Source organism: Sprattus sprattus (genome assembly GCF_963457725.1).
Source record: "Sprattus sprattus genome assembly, chromosome: 3".
NCBI lineage: Eukaryota > Metazoa > Chordata > Actinopteri > Clupeiformes > Clupeidae > Sprattus > Sprattus sprattus.
The window spans coordinates 21,101,771-21,116,965 of NC_137922.1; the positions used below are offsets into that span (position 1 = coordinate 21,101,771).

Consider the following 15,195-nt stretch of genomic DNA (forward strand, 5'->3'; position numbering starts at 1 on the left):
GTTACAGTGCGGTTTTCTCTGCTGTGAATACAGCGTAAGCAGTTGCGTTACTGCCATCAAGGTTCTTTTTACTTGAACCATCTACAAACACTAGTTAAACCAACTTCTGGAAAAGTAAGCATGTTCTTTTTATAGCAACAAAACAGATACCGCATGTGGAACTTTCAGTGTAAGTGGCTGTATGGTACAATAGGAGCAGAGGCCTGCACCATCAAGGCTGCAGCCCACTACTGCTTGTGAACATTCAGACATGTTTGTTTGGGCTACTGGATCTAGCTGTGTGGAATAGTATGCCACTGTTGTTAACTTAAGTCCCCACTCCTGCATTAACACAGATGTCATATAACCTTTTTTACAGTCTACAGCTTTCATGAACGCCTTGTCGTGTCATGGATGCGCTAAGACAGCACAAGTTGCTTAATTCTGTTCAAATGCCTGCTTTCCCTATTCGGGCCTTTTAATAATATCTCCAGCCTACTTGGGCTGAGAGTAAAGTAAACTCTGCAACGTTTGTGTTTCAAATGCGTATTTAGGAATCCTTTATCTACAGAAGTTAGTCATTCCCAGAAAATACATAATTTATTTCTTTGTCTGTGGCTGAGGGTGCTTTTCAAGATAGCTTGACTTTAGTGGACCACAGCTGCTTACTTTGAGTCCTTGCTTCTGCAAAAAAATGTTTTATCTCCGTCACTGATGCTAAATGACTTTCATCTGGTCCTGACCATAAAGTATCCCTGTGACAGATGTGCACTCAAAGAAATCATGGGCACCTCAAGTCCACACAGCCAACGCTACGTATCTGTACGCAGTACATGCAGAGAATGAGAGTAAGAGTAATTTACGGTTGTCATGGGAGACAGAGAGGGAATGTTGCTACCATATGGACACCAGCAGTAATCCCCCCAAAGAGGACCTCTAAACCATAGTCATCTCCAGGTAGGTGGGTCTGGAGTGAGCAAAGGATTCCGCTTGGAGGTCAGCAGGTCTCCAAATTCTCGGACACACCTAGTGCCCCGGCCTCCATTCCTGTGCGTGCTAGCGTGCAGTACGTAATGCGGTTAAAAGCTCCGCCTGTGAAAGTGAATAGCAGGTTATTCATGGAAAATTGCCTCGTGTGTCAGACCCCCTGATGAGATTAAGGGGGCATCCATCACCTCCCACATCATCACTCCAGCTCCACACCTGGTGAATCCCCTCTGTTCAGCGGTCGCATCCCAGAGGAGGGAATGTTTTACAGGTGGCTTTTTTGGGCACATCTGGCCTCCCAGTCAACCTCATGACCAGCACACACGTGTGACCCACAACACAACGTCTCCGAAGCTGACTCTGGTTAATGCACCCAGAACCTAGAATCAGCCTCATGACTAGCATACGTGTGTGACCTAGAGCGCAATGTCTCTAAAGCTGACGCAGCACTTCTCATCGATCTCAGCAGCACATAATCTGAACAGATTATTTATTGGTGTGGAGAGAATTGAGATGACTAGGCTGAAATCGTGAGTTGATGCACTCCCAAATGTCAAATTGTCAAAGTATCTCTATTGGCCCTGTAATGTTTGGAAGTCTTCTTTTGTAAAAAATAAAAAAATTGTAAGAAAGCTCACACAGCATTTCTTGTTCATCTTCAGAATCAGAATCAGATTTTATTGGCCAAGTAAGTTTGCACAAACAAGGAATTCAGTGTGCTTACACAGAATATACATCACAACACAAAATAATACAATACAAACAGTGCAACGTTCTAAGAACAATAGCGCAAGAAGTGGAGAGTCCAAGAAGTGCAGGGACAAATATTTGACGGTATGAGTATGAAGGGTGAGATAAATATATACAGTACCAGTCAAAAGTTTGGACACACCTTCTAATTTTTTAAGAAGTTTTTTCTTTACTTTTATTATTTTCTACATGGTAGATAACACTTTTTTTGTTAAGTACATCATTCCATATGTGTTCTTTCGTAGTTTAAATGTCTTCGGTATTAATCCACAATGTAGAAAATAATAAAAGTAAAGAAAACACTTCTCCATAAAATGAAATGTGTGTCCAAACTTTTGACTGGTACTGTATGTTTGCAGGAGTAATTGTATAGTGGCTCTTATAGTGTTCCAGGGTGTTCTTAGTGCTGACAGTCTGAGTGGAGCTCTGGACATAAAAGGCTGAAGGAATGAAGGTGCCAGTTGCTGCCCTCCAAATGTCCTCCTATCCCTCACCATTGCCGCCTTCAGATTTCTAGAACTTCATCTGTGAGAAACTGTAACACAAGAGAACTAATCACCCGTAAACATGGACAGCAGACAAGAAACATGTGTAGTTGTCAGATAGGAAGAACATGTCATTCTTTGAAGAAGTGTGAAGGTCAATTGCAGAGGTCCAAGGTCACGAGTTTGTCACAGGAAGCAGCAAGCAGCACTCGTAGGCATGATGGATGGAGAGAGTCAGCATGATTGTGGGCTGCAGAACGGGAAGCTAAGTGGAACCAGTGCTCTTCTCCTAGGCTGAGGACCACAACAGGACATACAGTACCAGTCAAAAGTTTGGACACACCTTCTCATTCAATGGTTTTTCTTTATTTAAATTTGGTTCTACATTGCAGTTTAATATTGAAGGCATCAAAACTATGAAGGAACACATATGGAGGTATATGGTAAACAAAAAAAGTGTTAAATCAGAATATGTTTTATATTTTAGAATTTTCAAAGTAGCCACCATTTGCTTTTATGACAATTTTACACACTTGGCATTCTTTCAAGAAGCTTCACGATGTAGTCACCTGGAATGGTTTTCAATTAACAGGTGTGCCTTGTCAACAGCTAATTTGTGGAATTTCTTGCCTTCTTTATGTGTTTGAGACCATGGGTTGGGTTGTGTAGAGGCAGGGTTGGTGCACAGTTCTATACAGTGAATAGGCCTATTTGACTACAGTTCTAATCCATTTTATGGCAAGAACCACTCAACTACTGTAAGTAAAGAAAAACGACAGTCCATCATTACTTTAAGACATGAAGGTCAGTCAATCTGGAAGATTACAAGAACTTTGCATGTATCCTCAAGTGCAGTCGCGAAAACCATCAAATGCTATGATGAAACTGGCTCTGCATGAGGACCACCCCAGGACAGGAAGACTAACAGTTACCTCTGATGCAGAGGTTAAGTCCATTAGAGTTACCTCAGGAACCGCCAATTAACAGCACCTCATATTAGAGCCCACATAAATCCAAAATTTGAGTCCAAATTTGAGACCAAATTCCAAATTTGAGATTTTTGGTTCCACCTGCCATGTCTTTGTAAGACGCAGAAGAGGTGAGCGGATGGTTTCTACATGTGTGGTCCCCACCGTGAAGCATGAAGGAGGAGGTGTGATGGTGTGGGGGTGTTTTGCTGGTGACACTGTTTTGTGATTTATTCAAAATTCAAGGCATACTAAACCAACATGGCTACCACAGCATTCTGCAGCGACATGCCATCCCATCTGGTTTGCGCTGAATGGGACCAGCATTTGTATTTCAACAGGACAATTACCCCAAACACACCTCTAGGCTATGTAAGGGCTATTTGACCAAGAAGGAGAGTGATGGAGTGCTGCGTCAGATGACCTAGCCTCCACAATCACCCGACCTAAACCCGATTGAGATAGTCTGGGATGAGTTGGACCGCAGGGTGAAGGCAAAGCAGCCAACAAGTGCTCAGCACCTATGGGAACTCCTTCAAGACTGTTGGAAAACCATTCCAGGTGTCTACCTCATGACACTGATTGAAAGAATGCCAAGAGTGTGCAAAGCTGTCATCAAAGCAAAATGTGGCTACTTGTGGAAAACTCCATTCTAGACTAAACCACACAAACACTTTTATTTTAATCAAATTTCACCGCAAGCACCACCTGCACTTGACCACCCGCTGGAGGCTCAACTCAAATAAACCTGTTCTAACTACACCTGAAGGTTGTGGCTACTCTTTGATCGGAGTACATAAGAGATAAGGGCAAACCAGTGGGTAACGCATACGGACTTCACACTTCTTCTAAAAAGATCTAAGAATCTGAAATATATTCTGGTTTGTTGAGCATTTTTTAGTTTACCACATAATTCCATAAGTGCTCCTTCATAGTGTGGATGTCTTCAATATTAATCTATAATGTAGAAATAAAGAAAAATTAAGAAAAACCATTGAATGAGAAGGTGTGTCCAAACTTTTGACTGGTACTGTACATCTAAACATAGATGTCTCTTCACACACTCTGTAATTGGGTCACAATAAACAAGATCCAGGTGATCCAGGACAATCTCTTTTCACCCTATACTGTCAATATTGCTGGGCTGAGTCCGTGGCACACATAACATCAGACCCACAGGAACTGCTGGTTGGCTTGGGCCCATGCCTGCTGCCCATTGGACGATTAAAAAAATGTTAAGGATACGATTGGATGGTGTGTTGTGTCAATCATCAGTGAAGCTGACGGTAACTATGAGAACTTACTCAGACAGGCACTAATGCTATTTGGGATTGTTTTTATCAATGATTATGCCATGATATAACAACGGCAAATGTAAGGACCTGCTGACTGACAAAGAGTGTACTCATATGATGCCCCTAAAGTAAGCCTGAGTGCTGTCAGTCATGTTGTGAATAACATACAGTACTCAAGTCACTGAACCATACAAAAATGCAGCATGTTGAAAATCATTTGAAAATGCAAACATATGCCTCGAGACTTGTAGCACAAAGTAATCATCACTTTGTTTTGGTTACCATGTTGCTGATAAGATCAGTGTTTTACCATAGTGATGATAACATCCAAGCTGTACGTACACAAAACTGAGGATTTGTTTGGGGGAAGACGGTAGAAATTGGTTAGAGAGACGCACCATGGATCTGGGAATGTGGCATACCATAGCGTGCCTGCCTGTGACAGACTTTATTTATGTGGCAGTCTCAGAGGTGACTGATGTTGTGATATAGCCCATGCCATCCTAGGGCTCATTCAGTCTTAAAGCCTATTCATATTCTGTTTGCATTGCATGGTGTGGAATGGCATGACTGCATTATAGAAACACTATCCTTTCACATGAAGCAGGAAGACTGGAATCAATTTACCTGCAGGGGGAAAAAATGTCTTTGAAAGCCACTCAGCCACACCATGTTCTTATTATGAACGTACCGATTTTGATGATTATGCGCCAAGCATCGCCTGTGTAGGTAAACATCTCTCCAAGGCCCTTCAAGATGAATGGGTGTTGGGAAATTTAAAACAAATGCCTGCAGGAACAGTGGCCATTCCTGCATGATTCACCAACAGACTGACTGACAGCTTAGCTCACCTTACATTCAGACATAGAAGAGGCATGTAAACTGGAGCAACATGGTAGACTGAGCGGAGGATTTTTGGACACACCTCTAGTTATTCTACATTGAAAGTGTGTTTCCTCGATTTGTGTGAGCTGGATCATGGCAGACACATGGTTCAGTAAAGGCATTAAAGTGGGGATAACCTTCACTGGCTTGATGGGTCCAATGTGAGGGTACTTTCTTGCTGAAATCGGGTGTAATGTAAACTTTAACTGGAATCAGTCAATACACAACAATTCTGTTATTATATTTCTAAACTCAGCCCACAATCAGTAAGTGACTGCCAGATGCCAACATATGGCCAATATATATATATATATATATATATATATATATATATATATATATAAACAGTATATTCAAAATATTTGTATGTGAATGCAATTATCAGTTCATGGTGTTGATTTGATTAAAGGAGGTGTTGGAATGCAAACGTAGCCCAAGGGATTACGCACAGACTGAAGTGCCACTTCAAATGACTTCATGAACTCAGACAGAATAATGTAAAGAATGTCTACATCCACCTACTGTCAACCAAAGGCTGACCCAGAGGCTAAACTGGTTATCATTACTGTCTAAAGAGTTTAAACACCAACCTTTGTCAGCCTGCAAAAGTCAAGGGTGAGAAAATATGCTGACATGGTTTAAGGAAAACACTGATCTTAAATCAGTAGTACAAGAGCACTAGACCAATACAACCATTCAGTGGCTGCAGATGATCCTTAATCTATGTTGACAGGCGTTTTAACAGCAATGTTAAAGTCCCTGTATTTATGTCAGCTTTCATTACAGCCCAGAGCAGGCATATAGTAGTGCTTCCATAACACAGAACACACATATGTTACGCCTAATACAAGACAGCCTACATAATGTAAAGACTGAAATAACAATCAAATTAGGCGATCTTTGACAGTACAGTACAGTGGAATGTAATGTTTTCATCATGGTTGTTTGAGTTTCAGAGGTTTGTCTGTTTAGTGAAGCATTCATTCACACAAATCATCAGTCATTTGAGAAAGTGGGCCTACAGATTTGTTGTCATGAGACAGTCTGCAAAGCCAACTAAAAACTGATTACATGCTTATTTTGTGTTATTGAAATCTCAGCATCTTCATATGCCCAATTAATTAATTCTGCAATGGAATTAATTAAGTTTTTAGGATTTCAGTGGAAAATATGAGTAGGAAGTGTAAAAAGGATAATATAACATAAAATCAAATCTATGGTTTAATCGGTATTATAGAGATTACAGTGATATTGGCACATTTGCATTACGATTCTTAGCCGATACCAAATTGACCAAATGAATAGAACTATCCACAATCAGTGAGTATTTGTATCTTTTTTGGTTACTTTTTGATCTTCATTATGGTCCCAAATTCTTTGTAGTGTACTATTAATTATTTTAAAGATTTTATTGAAAAAAAAAAATAAAGAAACAAACTTTGCAGGCTCTGTCTTGTTTGTAATGAACTATGTGAAAAATAACAATACGGTTTTGAAAAAAAATCAGCACCATAGCTGCATGCTGCAGTAATGCATAACACTCCACCGCCCTCTAGAGGTTTAAATAAGCATGCCATCAGAATAAGAATCAGGTTTTACTGGCCAAGTAAGTTTGCAAAAACAGGAATTTGTCTTGGTGCAGTGGCTCTCAGTGTGCTTACACATATTACACAAAATATACATCACAACACAAAACAATACAACAGTGCAAAACAATGCAACAGTGCAATCGTCTAACAGTCCAAGAGGTCTACAAAAGTAGATACAAGGAGGAATAGTGCAAAGTGGAGAGTGCAGGAATGAATAAATACTATGCGGTATGAGTATGACGTTTCTACAGTAAGGGTAAGATAACAAGATATGGTTCCGGGGATAATTGTATATTGGTTATTATAATGATCCTGGGTTATTTCACAGTGCCATAGAGGGTTAGCGGTTCAGAAGAGAGACGAAATGTTGCTACCAATATGCTTAAACAGTTAGTTTATGCTTAAACAGTTAGTTTTAGATATGACTCATTCTGCAATCTTTACACTTTGAAATCTATAGTCTTCCTCAACTCTTTTATATGTTTAATAAAAGGGAATTCTTTAAGTCTTTAATGAAGTTAAACTTCCTAACAAAACAATTAGTATTTTGTTAAATGACATGGCATACCTTATAACATCAAATTTGTTCAAAAACAGCAATTCATATTTTACAAATAAAGTATTTAAAGTTGCCGATAAATCCCAAAGTCAAAGAAATACATTTTAAATGTTAAATGTAGTGTGTCCATGGAGTGGTTTGTTAGGACATTGATTTGGAATGGAAACTTGTGATTGTCTATTTTATTGGGAGTGTTGATACTTCTGATCATTCGTTTTATGTATGCATGTAGCTGGCTTTCTGGAAAACTTTACACAAAAGGTCATTGTAATAATGAGAACAGTAGAAAATATTACTTTGTGGTGAATATTGTTATCCTCTTCTAATTATATGTACCAAATTCACCTGAAGGTGAAACCCAGGTTTTGTGGCTTTCACAATGAGTTTCTTTATAACACATCCCTTAAGGTTATAAAGACTAGAAAACGTGGTGACTTTCTAACATAATTGAAGAATATGATTTACAAAATAAGCCCTAATTTTATTAGCCCGGAATTTATTTTTCTCTGTTGTTGTCTTATAGGCCTACGCACCTGTTCATTTTTTGGTCTAAGGAAAATGTTAGAAAAATGTTGTTTGCTGTTGCAAAAAAGTGAATTCAATATATATATATATATCAACCCTGTAACATGAAAGAACGCTTATATCATATCAACGCTGATATCATAATTGGTACACGGTCTATGCAGAGGTGACATACTTTAACTTTAACTAAAGCACTAAGCGTTCTTTCATGTTACAGGGTTGACAGAATTGGTGAATTACATTTTAAAGATGAATGACTACACTAATGCATTTTCAAAGGATACACACACAGTGTAAAGCACATAAAATGTTAGTGATACATTTTGGCTACTCTTTTTTAAAATTATTATTCAGAAACTAGCCTAGCAGGCTGTTAGGTAGCCTAACATTTCTGGCTCTATGAACAGACCAGCTGACTAGAGTGACCCTCATCAAGAGGTTAAACTATGCTTAGAATTCATGTTTAAAATGCTACCTCAATTTCATTGAGAGAGCCTTCACAAGAAATGTATAACTGGTCATCAACTGGGTGTTTGTTAATCTAATTGTAACAACTGCCATATGAATATCCCTAACCCTTAACCAAAGTTCCTCCATAATGTATGGGATAGAACACAAGCTACCAATGTCAACAATTGAATCACACATTGTCATTGAGGTAGGCTAGTAAAGATTATGATGCACACACACACATGCTAAGAAATAACAAGCCGAACTGCAATTCATCTTATGCTTGAATAATAGTGAGTTTAAATAACTTATTCAGACAGAAGATACGTGAAGTACAGGTACTACATTAAATGCTACATCACTGCACACATTAGACCTGTGATACCTCACAGATCATGCTGCCCTTCAATGATCATCGCATGCGCAGTCTAGCCAATGCCGCACCGCCATTTTAACTGCGCATGCTCAGTGAAGTTCCCCGGCTACTCATATAAAGCCTTCTCCTCCTCCGACCGATCCACCTTCAGCCATTTTGACAATGTTGGGAGCTGTGGGACGCTGTTGCACCGGGGCTCTGCAGGCTCTGAAGCCTGGGGTAAATTCCCTGAACGCACTCAACGGCTCGCGGTCGGCCCTCCTTTCTAGTAAGTCATACAGTATGTTTTTCGGTGTCAAAATATCTTCATTTAATTGCTTTTTGTCGGTGCCTCTCATGGACAAGCTGTCAGTGTGTCCTGTTCGGGCTGAGGCAAATGGCAGGCGGCGTGCAGGCGGTATTAGTGAGGCCAGGCCGCAAACACGAGTTTAAAGAAATCCAATGACTAACTTGGAGAAAAATAATTTTAGCGGTTTATTTGCGGTTTTGGTTCAATCATTATCATGTACATTAACTGTCATTGTAGTTATGAATGGAAATGTATATGGTATCGCAAGTGACCTTTGCGTGTCATGAGGGCTAACTTGGCTAGCTAGTTCGTAGGTTAGCTAGCGCTGCTGACACATTGCTTCAGTCGCTACTGAAAACTCTCCTACTTCGACAGATATTTCAAATGGGGAAATGGTAGAATATGGATACATGTTTTGTATTTTGAAATGGCTGAGGCGTTTTGAGAAATTGCAAAGTGGTCTTTCGATTCTAGTACAAGTTGTACAATGCTATTAGCAATAACGTTAGCTCAACAACGTCATAGCTAGTTGACTTTATTACATGAAGGGTATTCGTTAAACTAGCATTAGCCAGACAACCTAACGTTAAATGCCCTTGGTGATATTGATGACAGGATGATCAGTTATTTCTTGGATGTCGTATGGTAAAAATATGCTCCATCTAAAACCAAGGTCATATGAAGCAAAATGTGACAACTTTGAACGTTACCGTAAGCAGAACTTAAGAGTTTCGGTAGTTCTGAATGAGATCAGTCACAAGCTAATAACTTTAACGTTGGCTTTTTAATGTTTGCTGGTATAATTGAATAGTGCCGGGACGTACTTCTCCTCGTTTCTAGGACGCCTTTCACAGTGATTTGTATTAAGTCTAATTACCTGTGTGCTTCTTAACAATCTGTGTTCACCTTCTCCACAGGCAGGGGATATGCTGCCCCAGCTGTATCCGCCGCCATCGCCAATGGGCGTATCGTCGCGGTCATTGGTGCCGTGGTGGACGTCCAGTTCGACGAGGGCCTTCCTCCCATCCTGAACGCCCTGGAGGTGGCTGGGCGTGAGAGCAGGCTGGTACTGGAGGTGGCTCAGCATTTGGGTAAATTGCCACATTGAGAATTTTCGCCTTTTCCTGATTGTTGACCAATGTATTAAGAGTGGTATTAATTGGTTGTCTGTATCTCTTTAACTCTTAGGTGAGAACACAGTCCGCACCATTGCTATGGATGGTACAGAGGGTTTGGTCCGTGGCCAGAAGGTTAATGACACTGGTGCCCCCATCAGAATCCCTGTGGGACCCGAGACCCTGGGCAGAATCATGAATGTCATTGGAGAGCCCATTGATGAGAGAGGTCCCATCAGCACCAAGCAGTAAGTTCAGTTATCTTAACGTGCATCTAAATTCACTCACTTCACATAATATAAAATTTGCATAATCTGGGAGATATGGTCAAAATTGACCTGAACCCACAGAGTAAATTATTAGGCTATGATGTACAATATGTAGCACAGATTAAAGTGGATTAGTACAAATCTATACCAATGCTTTTATTTGAATAGCTAAGAAACCTGATCCTATTGCTTCTCTGCAGCACCGCCCCAATCCATGCTGAGGCACCAGAGTTCACAGACATGAGTGTGGAGCAGGAAATCTTGGTCACTGGAATCAAGGTGGTCGACCTCCTGGCCCCCTATGCCAAGGGAGGAAAGATTGGTACGCATTTGAAAGCTCTCTGCTGCTGCCACCATTAAGATGTTAGACTTTCTGCTCCCTCCCACAGTCTTGGTCAATCAGTGTGTAATGTAATTTTATAATGAAGTTGCAATACATTTTATTTAATCATGTTTGTGTTTTTGCAGGTCTGTTCGGTGGTGCTGGAGTGGGCAAGACTGTGCTCATTATGGAGTTGATCAACAACGTGGCCAAGGCCCATGGTGGTTACTCCGTGTTCGCTGGTGTGGGAGAGAGGACCCGTGAGGGTAACGATCTCTACCATGAGATGATTGAGTCCGGTGTCATCAACCTGAAGGATACCACTTCCAAGGTAAATTGTTTTTGTTATAGGAAGGTAGCCATGTAGGAGGTGTGAAGCAAATTGATGTGTGACTGGACAGCTCTGGCTGTATAGCTTTGCTTGGGTGTAGTGAACCGAAATGTTTGCTTGGTCATTATAAATGTAGTTCAGAATAAATATGGATCACTAATCATTGCTAATCAATGTACCTTGCACCAACTGTGGTGACTCAAAGGTTAAGGATCTGCATATGGTGCTTGCTAAGTCCTCTTGTGCCACCCCCAGTGCAGTATTCTAAATTAAGAACCACCTGTTGCCAGTTTAGCCTTGTGTGTAGTTGTCTCATTGTTTATGCCACTCAAACCCTCTTCCTCCTCACCTCCAGGTGGCGCTTGTGTACGGTCAGATGAACGAGCCCCCAGGCGCCCGTGCCCGTGTCGCTCTGACTGGACTGTCAGTTGCTGAATATTTCCGTGACCAGGAAGGCCAGGATGTGCTGCTCTTCATTGACAACATTTTCCGCTTCACCCAGGCTGGTTCAGAGGTGTGTTTTAGAGCTGGTTGCTATCACCTTAGCTATGATCTCCTTGTGTACAGTCTTACATTTTCTGAACTGTTCATGATGCAGAGGCGCTTAAACTATTTAATATTGGTTATAAGCAGTTGAGCTGATTACAATTCCATGTTGTGATCTGTAGTAAATTGGAATCTGACATCCTATTTTCATTTGCCTGTTAGGTGTCTGCCCTGTTGGGTCGTATCCCCTCTGCTGTGGGTTACCAGCCCACCCTGGCTACTGACATGGGTACCATGCAGGAGAGAATCACCACCACCAAGAAAGGGTCCATCACCTCTGTGCAGGTACAACATATGGCACAACCATGTGATTTGATGGTCTAATCTAGTCTTGCTATTAAAGCCTCCATCTGCCCCTTCATCTTTTATCCGTCAATTTTACTACGGCAGCCAACGAAACTCACAACTTTTTGACTAAGTGCTCTAGCTTTGGCCGAATTGGGTGTTTTTTGGTGGGGGGAAACGGAAACGTGCTGAGTGGGTGCAGGAGTGCACCACTGGTTATTCTGGAGTGTTACGGATATGGCTGGCAAGATTTTAAAGTTTGCTCATACCTCTGACTTGTCCCATCTAGGCTATCTATGTGCCTGCTGATGATTTGACTGACCCCGCTCCTGCCACCACCTTCGCTCACTTGGATGCCACCACTGTGTTGTCCCGCGCCATTGCTGAGCTTGGTATCTACCCCGCTGTGGATCCCCTGGATTCCACCTCCCGTATCATGGACCCCAACATCGTCGGACATGAGCACTACGACATTGCCCGTGGTGTCCAGAAGATCCTGCAGGTCAGTAGGCCCACTTGAGAGTTGGTGAGGCGTTTTCAGAAGAGTGCTGTGGGATATGGTCAGTCGTACTGAAGTCTTTTAAGACTGCCTATGATGTATGATTGACTTTCTAGTAGGCCCCTTAATGTGAAATAATTTCTTGTAGAGGAATATAGGCACTCATGCTTTGCTTTTCTTGTTGTAGGACTACAAATCCCTTCAGGATATCATTGCCATCTTGGGTATGGATGAGTTGTCTGAGGAGGACAAGCTGACCGTGGCCCGTGCCCGTAAGATCCAGCGTTTCCTGTCTCAGCCCTTCCAGGTGGCTGAGGTCTTCACCGGTCATGCCGGCAAGCTGGTGCCCCTGAAGGAGACCATCAAGGGTTTCCAGGCCATCCTGGCAGGTATGTTGAGCATTTTAGTCGGGCACTCTATCAGGTCAAACATCCAGTGCCACAGATCACTAAAAATAGAAGTTCTGAGGTTAGAATAGAAGGTAAGAATATTCTCATTTGTTGTCCACAGAGACCGCTACCTTCCAGTAGGTCTTTTATACAGTGTGAACCACTAACCTCTACAATGCCTACTTCTGTGGTTTACTTAGTATTACTGGTAGAAGTTGACATGGATAGTAATCAAGACCATAGCCAAACTTGTTAGTGTTTCAAGGTCATTGATGTGAACGTGTTTCTCCCTTCCAGGAGAGTACGACGCCCTGCCTGAGCAGGCTTTCTACATGGTGGGCCCAATCGAGGAGGTGGTTCAGAAGGCAGAGAGGATGGCTGAGGAGCTCTCGTAAACAAGCTGTCATTTGTCAATAAGTTGTTGTGTAAAAAAGAGAGAAAAAGAAAATGAGGTCTGGAAGAAGCACTTGGTTTGTACACGTCACATTCAGAAATCCAAAAGTTGTCCCTGTATCTGTCAAAGTCATTCTGAAAAGTTATATTTAATGTTTCCGATTACAAAGGTGGAAATAAAGGTCTGTCTTACAGAGTTTGTCTATTTTATTTATTTTGATTGGATGTGTTGCTGTTGTATGTCTGCTGTCCTTGTAGAGCTGGTAAATGTTTAGGCAGTATGCTTATGGTTTGTTACACTGATATAAAAAAATATGTTTCCATGAAACTTATTTAAGAGTAGTTATGTTTAGTTTTAGCTCTACCTATAGATGGCTTGCTTAGGATTCTTAAGATGCACTGGTGATTAACCATATCTAACGGGGCGGCCCAGTTTAAGTGCTCAACACGCTTGGCTTCACTTAGGCCCCTAGACTCGCATACTGCCAGACTCATCTGCTTGGGATTCAGTGAAACGAAAATGGTCCTTTTTTTTTGATTGCGTCATAAGGTTGGGAATATTTTGGGAACATTATGTACACTACTGAGGGAACTCGTGCATCTTGAATATAAATCTTCGAAACCACAAAGTGTGCGCGCATGAAAGTGTTCAGATTATCTGCACATAAGTAAATGCTCGGAAAAAAAAATCGCTGAGCCATGCATTCACTTCAGGCTTAGCACCTAATGCACGCCAAATGGTGTCACCTATAATGCAATTTGGCAGTAGCGTTTCACGACGTGTGATAGTCATCTGTTACGTCTAATTACGGTCTTCATTAATTGGCTGTGATGCGTTAACGTTTTTTTGTTTTTGCTTTTAATTTGCACAGGCTAACACTACAGAATCCAGGCTTTATTCTTTCCTGCATAAACCTCTTTTGTCCACCGAGGGGCGTTCTAGCCTAAAGAACACGAGTGCTGTAGCACCTACTTTGCGAATAGCCGAGCCTTCAAGTGCTTTACATATTAGGCAATGCTTCACTTATTCAAGCAAGCACTGTTCCTGTGGACGCAACGTAGGTCATGCCTACCCCGGTAGTACAGCCATACATGTGGGCTATTTGCTTTTGTGGAAGTAACTAGGTCTGCATGTAAATAAGTTATTAGAGGACAGTGTTTATGCTCAAATGGCTGCTATAGCCTACAAAGCATCAAGGTGAAAACAATACGGTGAATCTCCCGCTAAACGGCAAAGTGGGTATACAAGTTATGCAGTCACTGAGATCTAGTAGTTGACATGGATGGATTCAGATACTGCATAGCCATGTGCTAAATATATCAGCAATGGTATGCATTGTGACGACTCCCTAATGACACTTCCTTTCCAGTTTTTTTTTTTTAACTTAACACAGGAAGTGCATTTAGGGCTTGAAGGTCAATTCCAAAAGTCCCAGCACATTTCACCAAGCTCCCTATATTCTTCACATTACAAAAGATGGGTAACTAATTGAATTGAAACTTCTAGACGTGTAGAAACCATTCTGCTGAGGATTTTATAAAAAGGAGTTGAGCTAAACACTTCAATCTTCGGGTCCTTGGTGAGTTAACAGGAGCTGCAACTTCAGAGGATTCACCTTCAGCCCACAAAGCTATCAGCGTTTCAAGGTCTCAGATAGGTTCTTGTAGCCATATGTCTCACCTTGAACTTTAGTTCAAAGGGAAAGAAAGAGGTGCGAGTGTGTGGGCGGTGGGTATCCAAGAATACCCAGGATTTAGCCAAGTGTCTGAGTGAAAACAAAAATCTAACTTTTTGTGTGTCAGGCTCTTTTGCTACAGTTTAATCTCCACATTGACGTTTTCCTCTAGTCCACAGATACTAGAGTATTATTTTTTTTCCCCTTTCTTGATTAAAGAGTAGTTTAAAAAC

The 15,195-nt window shown here is 41.3% G+C and overlaps 1 protein-coding gene across 1 annotated transcript; it reads left to right on the forward strand.

Moving 5' to 3' along the window:
- Window positions 1-8,994: 8,994 nt before the first annotated feature.
- atp5f1b (ATP synthase F1 subunit beta) lies at window positions 8,995-13,482 on the forward strand. Its single transcript, XM_080835900.1, has 10 exons — window positions 8,995-9,116; window positions 10,055-10,228; window positions 10,326-10,500; window positions 10,722-10,843; window positions 10,990-11,174; window positions 11,530-11,688; window positions 11,883-12,005; window positions 12,295-12,507; window positions 12,692-12,893; window positions 13,191-13,482. Exons 1-10 carry the CDS (start codon window positions 9,011-9,013, stop codon window positions 13,286-13,288), a joined length of 1,557 nt encoding a protein of 518 aa, XP_080692026.1. The 5' UTR covers window positions 8,995-9,010; the 3' UTR covers window positions 13,289-13,482.
- The last annotated feature ends 1,713 nt before the right edge of the window (window positions 13,483-15,195 follow it).

What these genes read in the sequence shown, in the direction of transcription:
- atp5f1b (XM_080835900.1), top strand. Translation starts at nt 9,011, where the DNA reads ATGTTGGGAGCTGTGGGACGCTGTTGCACCGGGGCTCTGCAGGCTCTG. An exon ending in TCACCCAGGCTGGTTCAGAG is followed by an intron (nt 11,689 to 11,882) that starts GTGTGTTTTAGA and finishes TTTGCCTGTTAG; the next exon opens with GTGTCTGCCCTGTTGGGTCG. An exon ending in TTTCCAGGCCATCCTGGCAG is followed by an intron (nt 12,894 to 13,190) that starts GTATGTTGAGCA and finishes TCTCCCTTCCAG; the next exon opens with GAGAGTACGACGCCCTGCCT.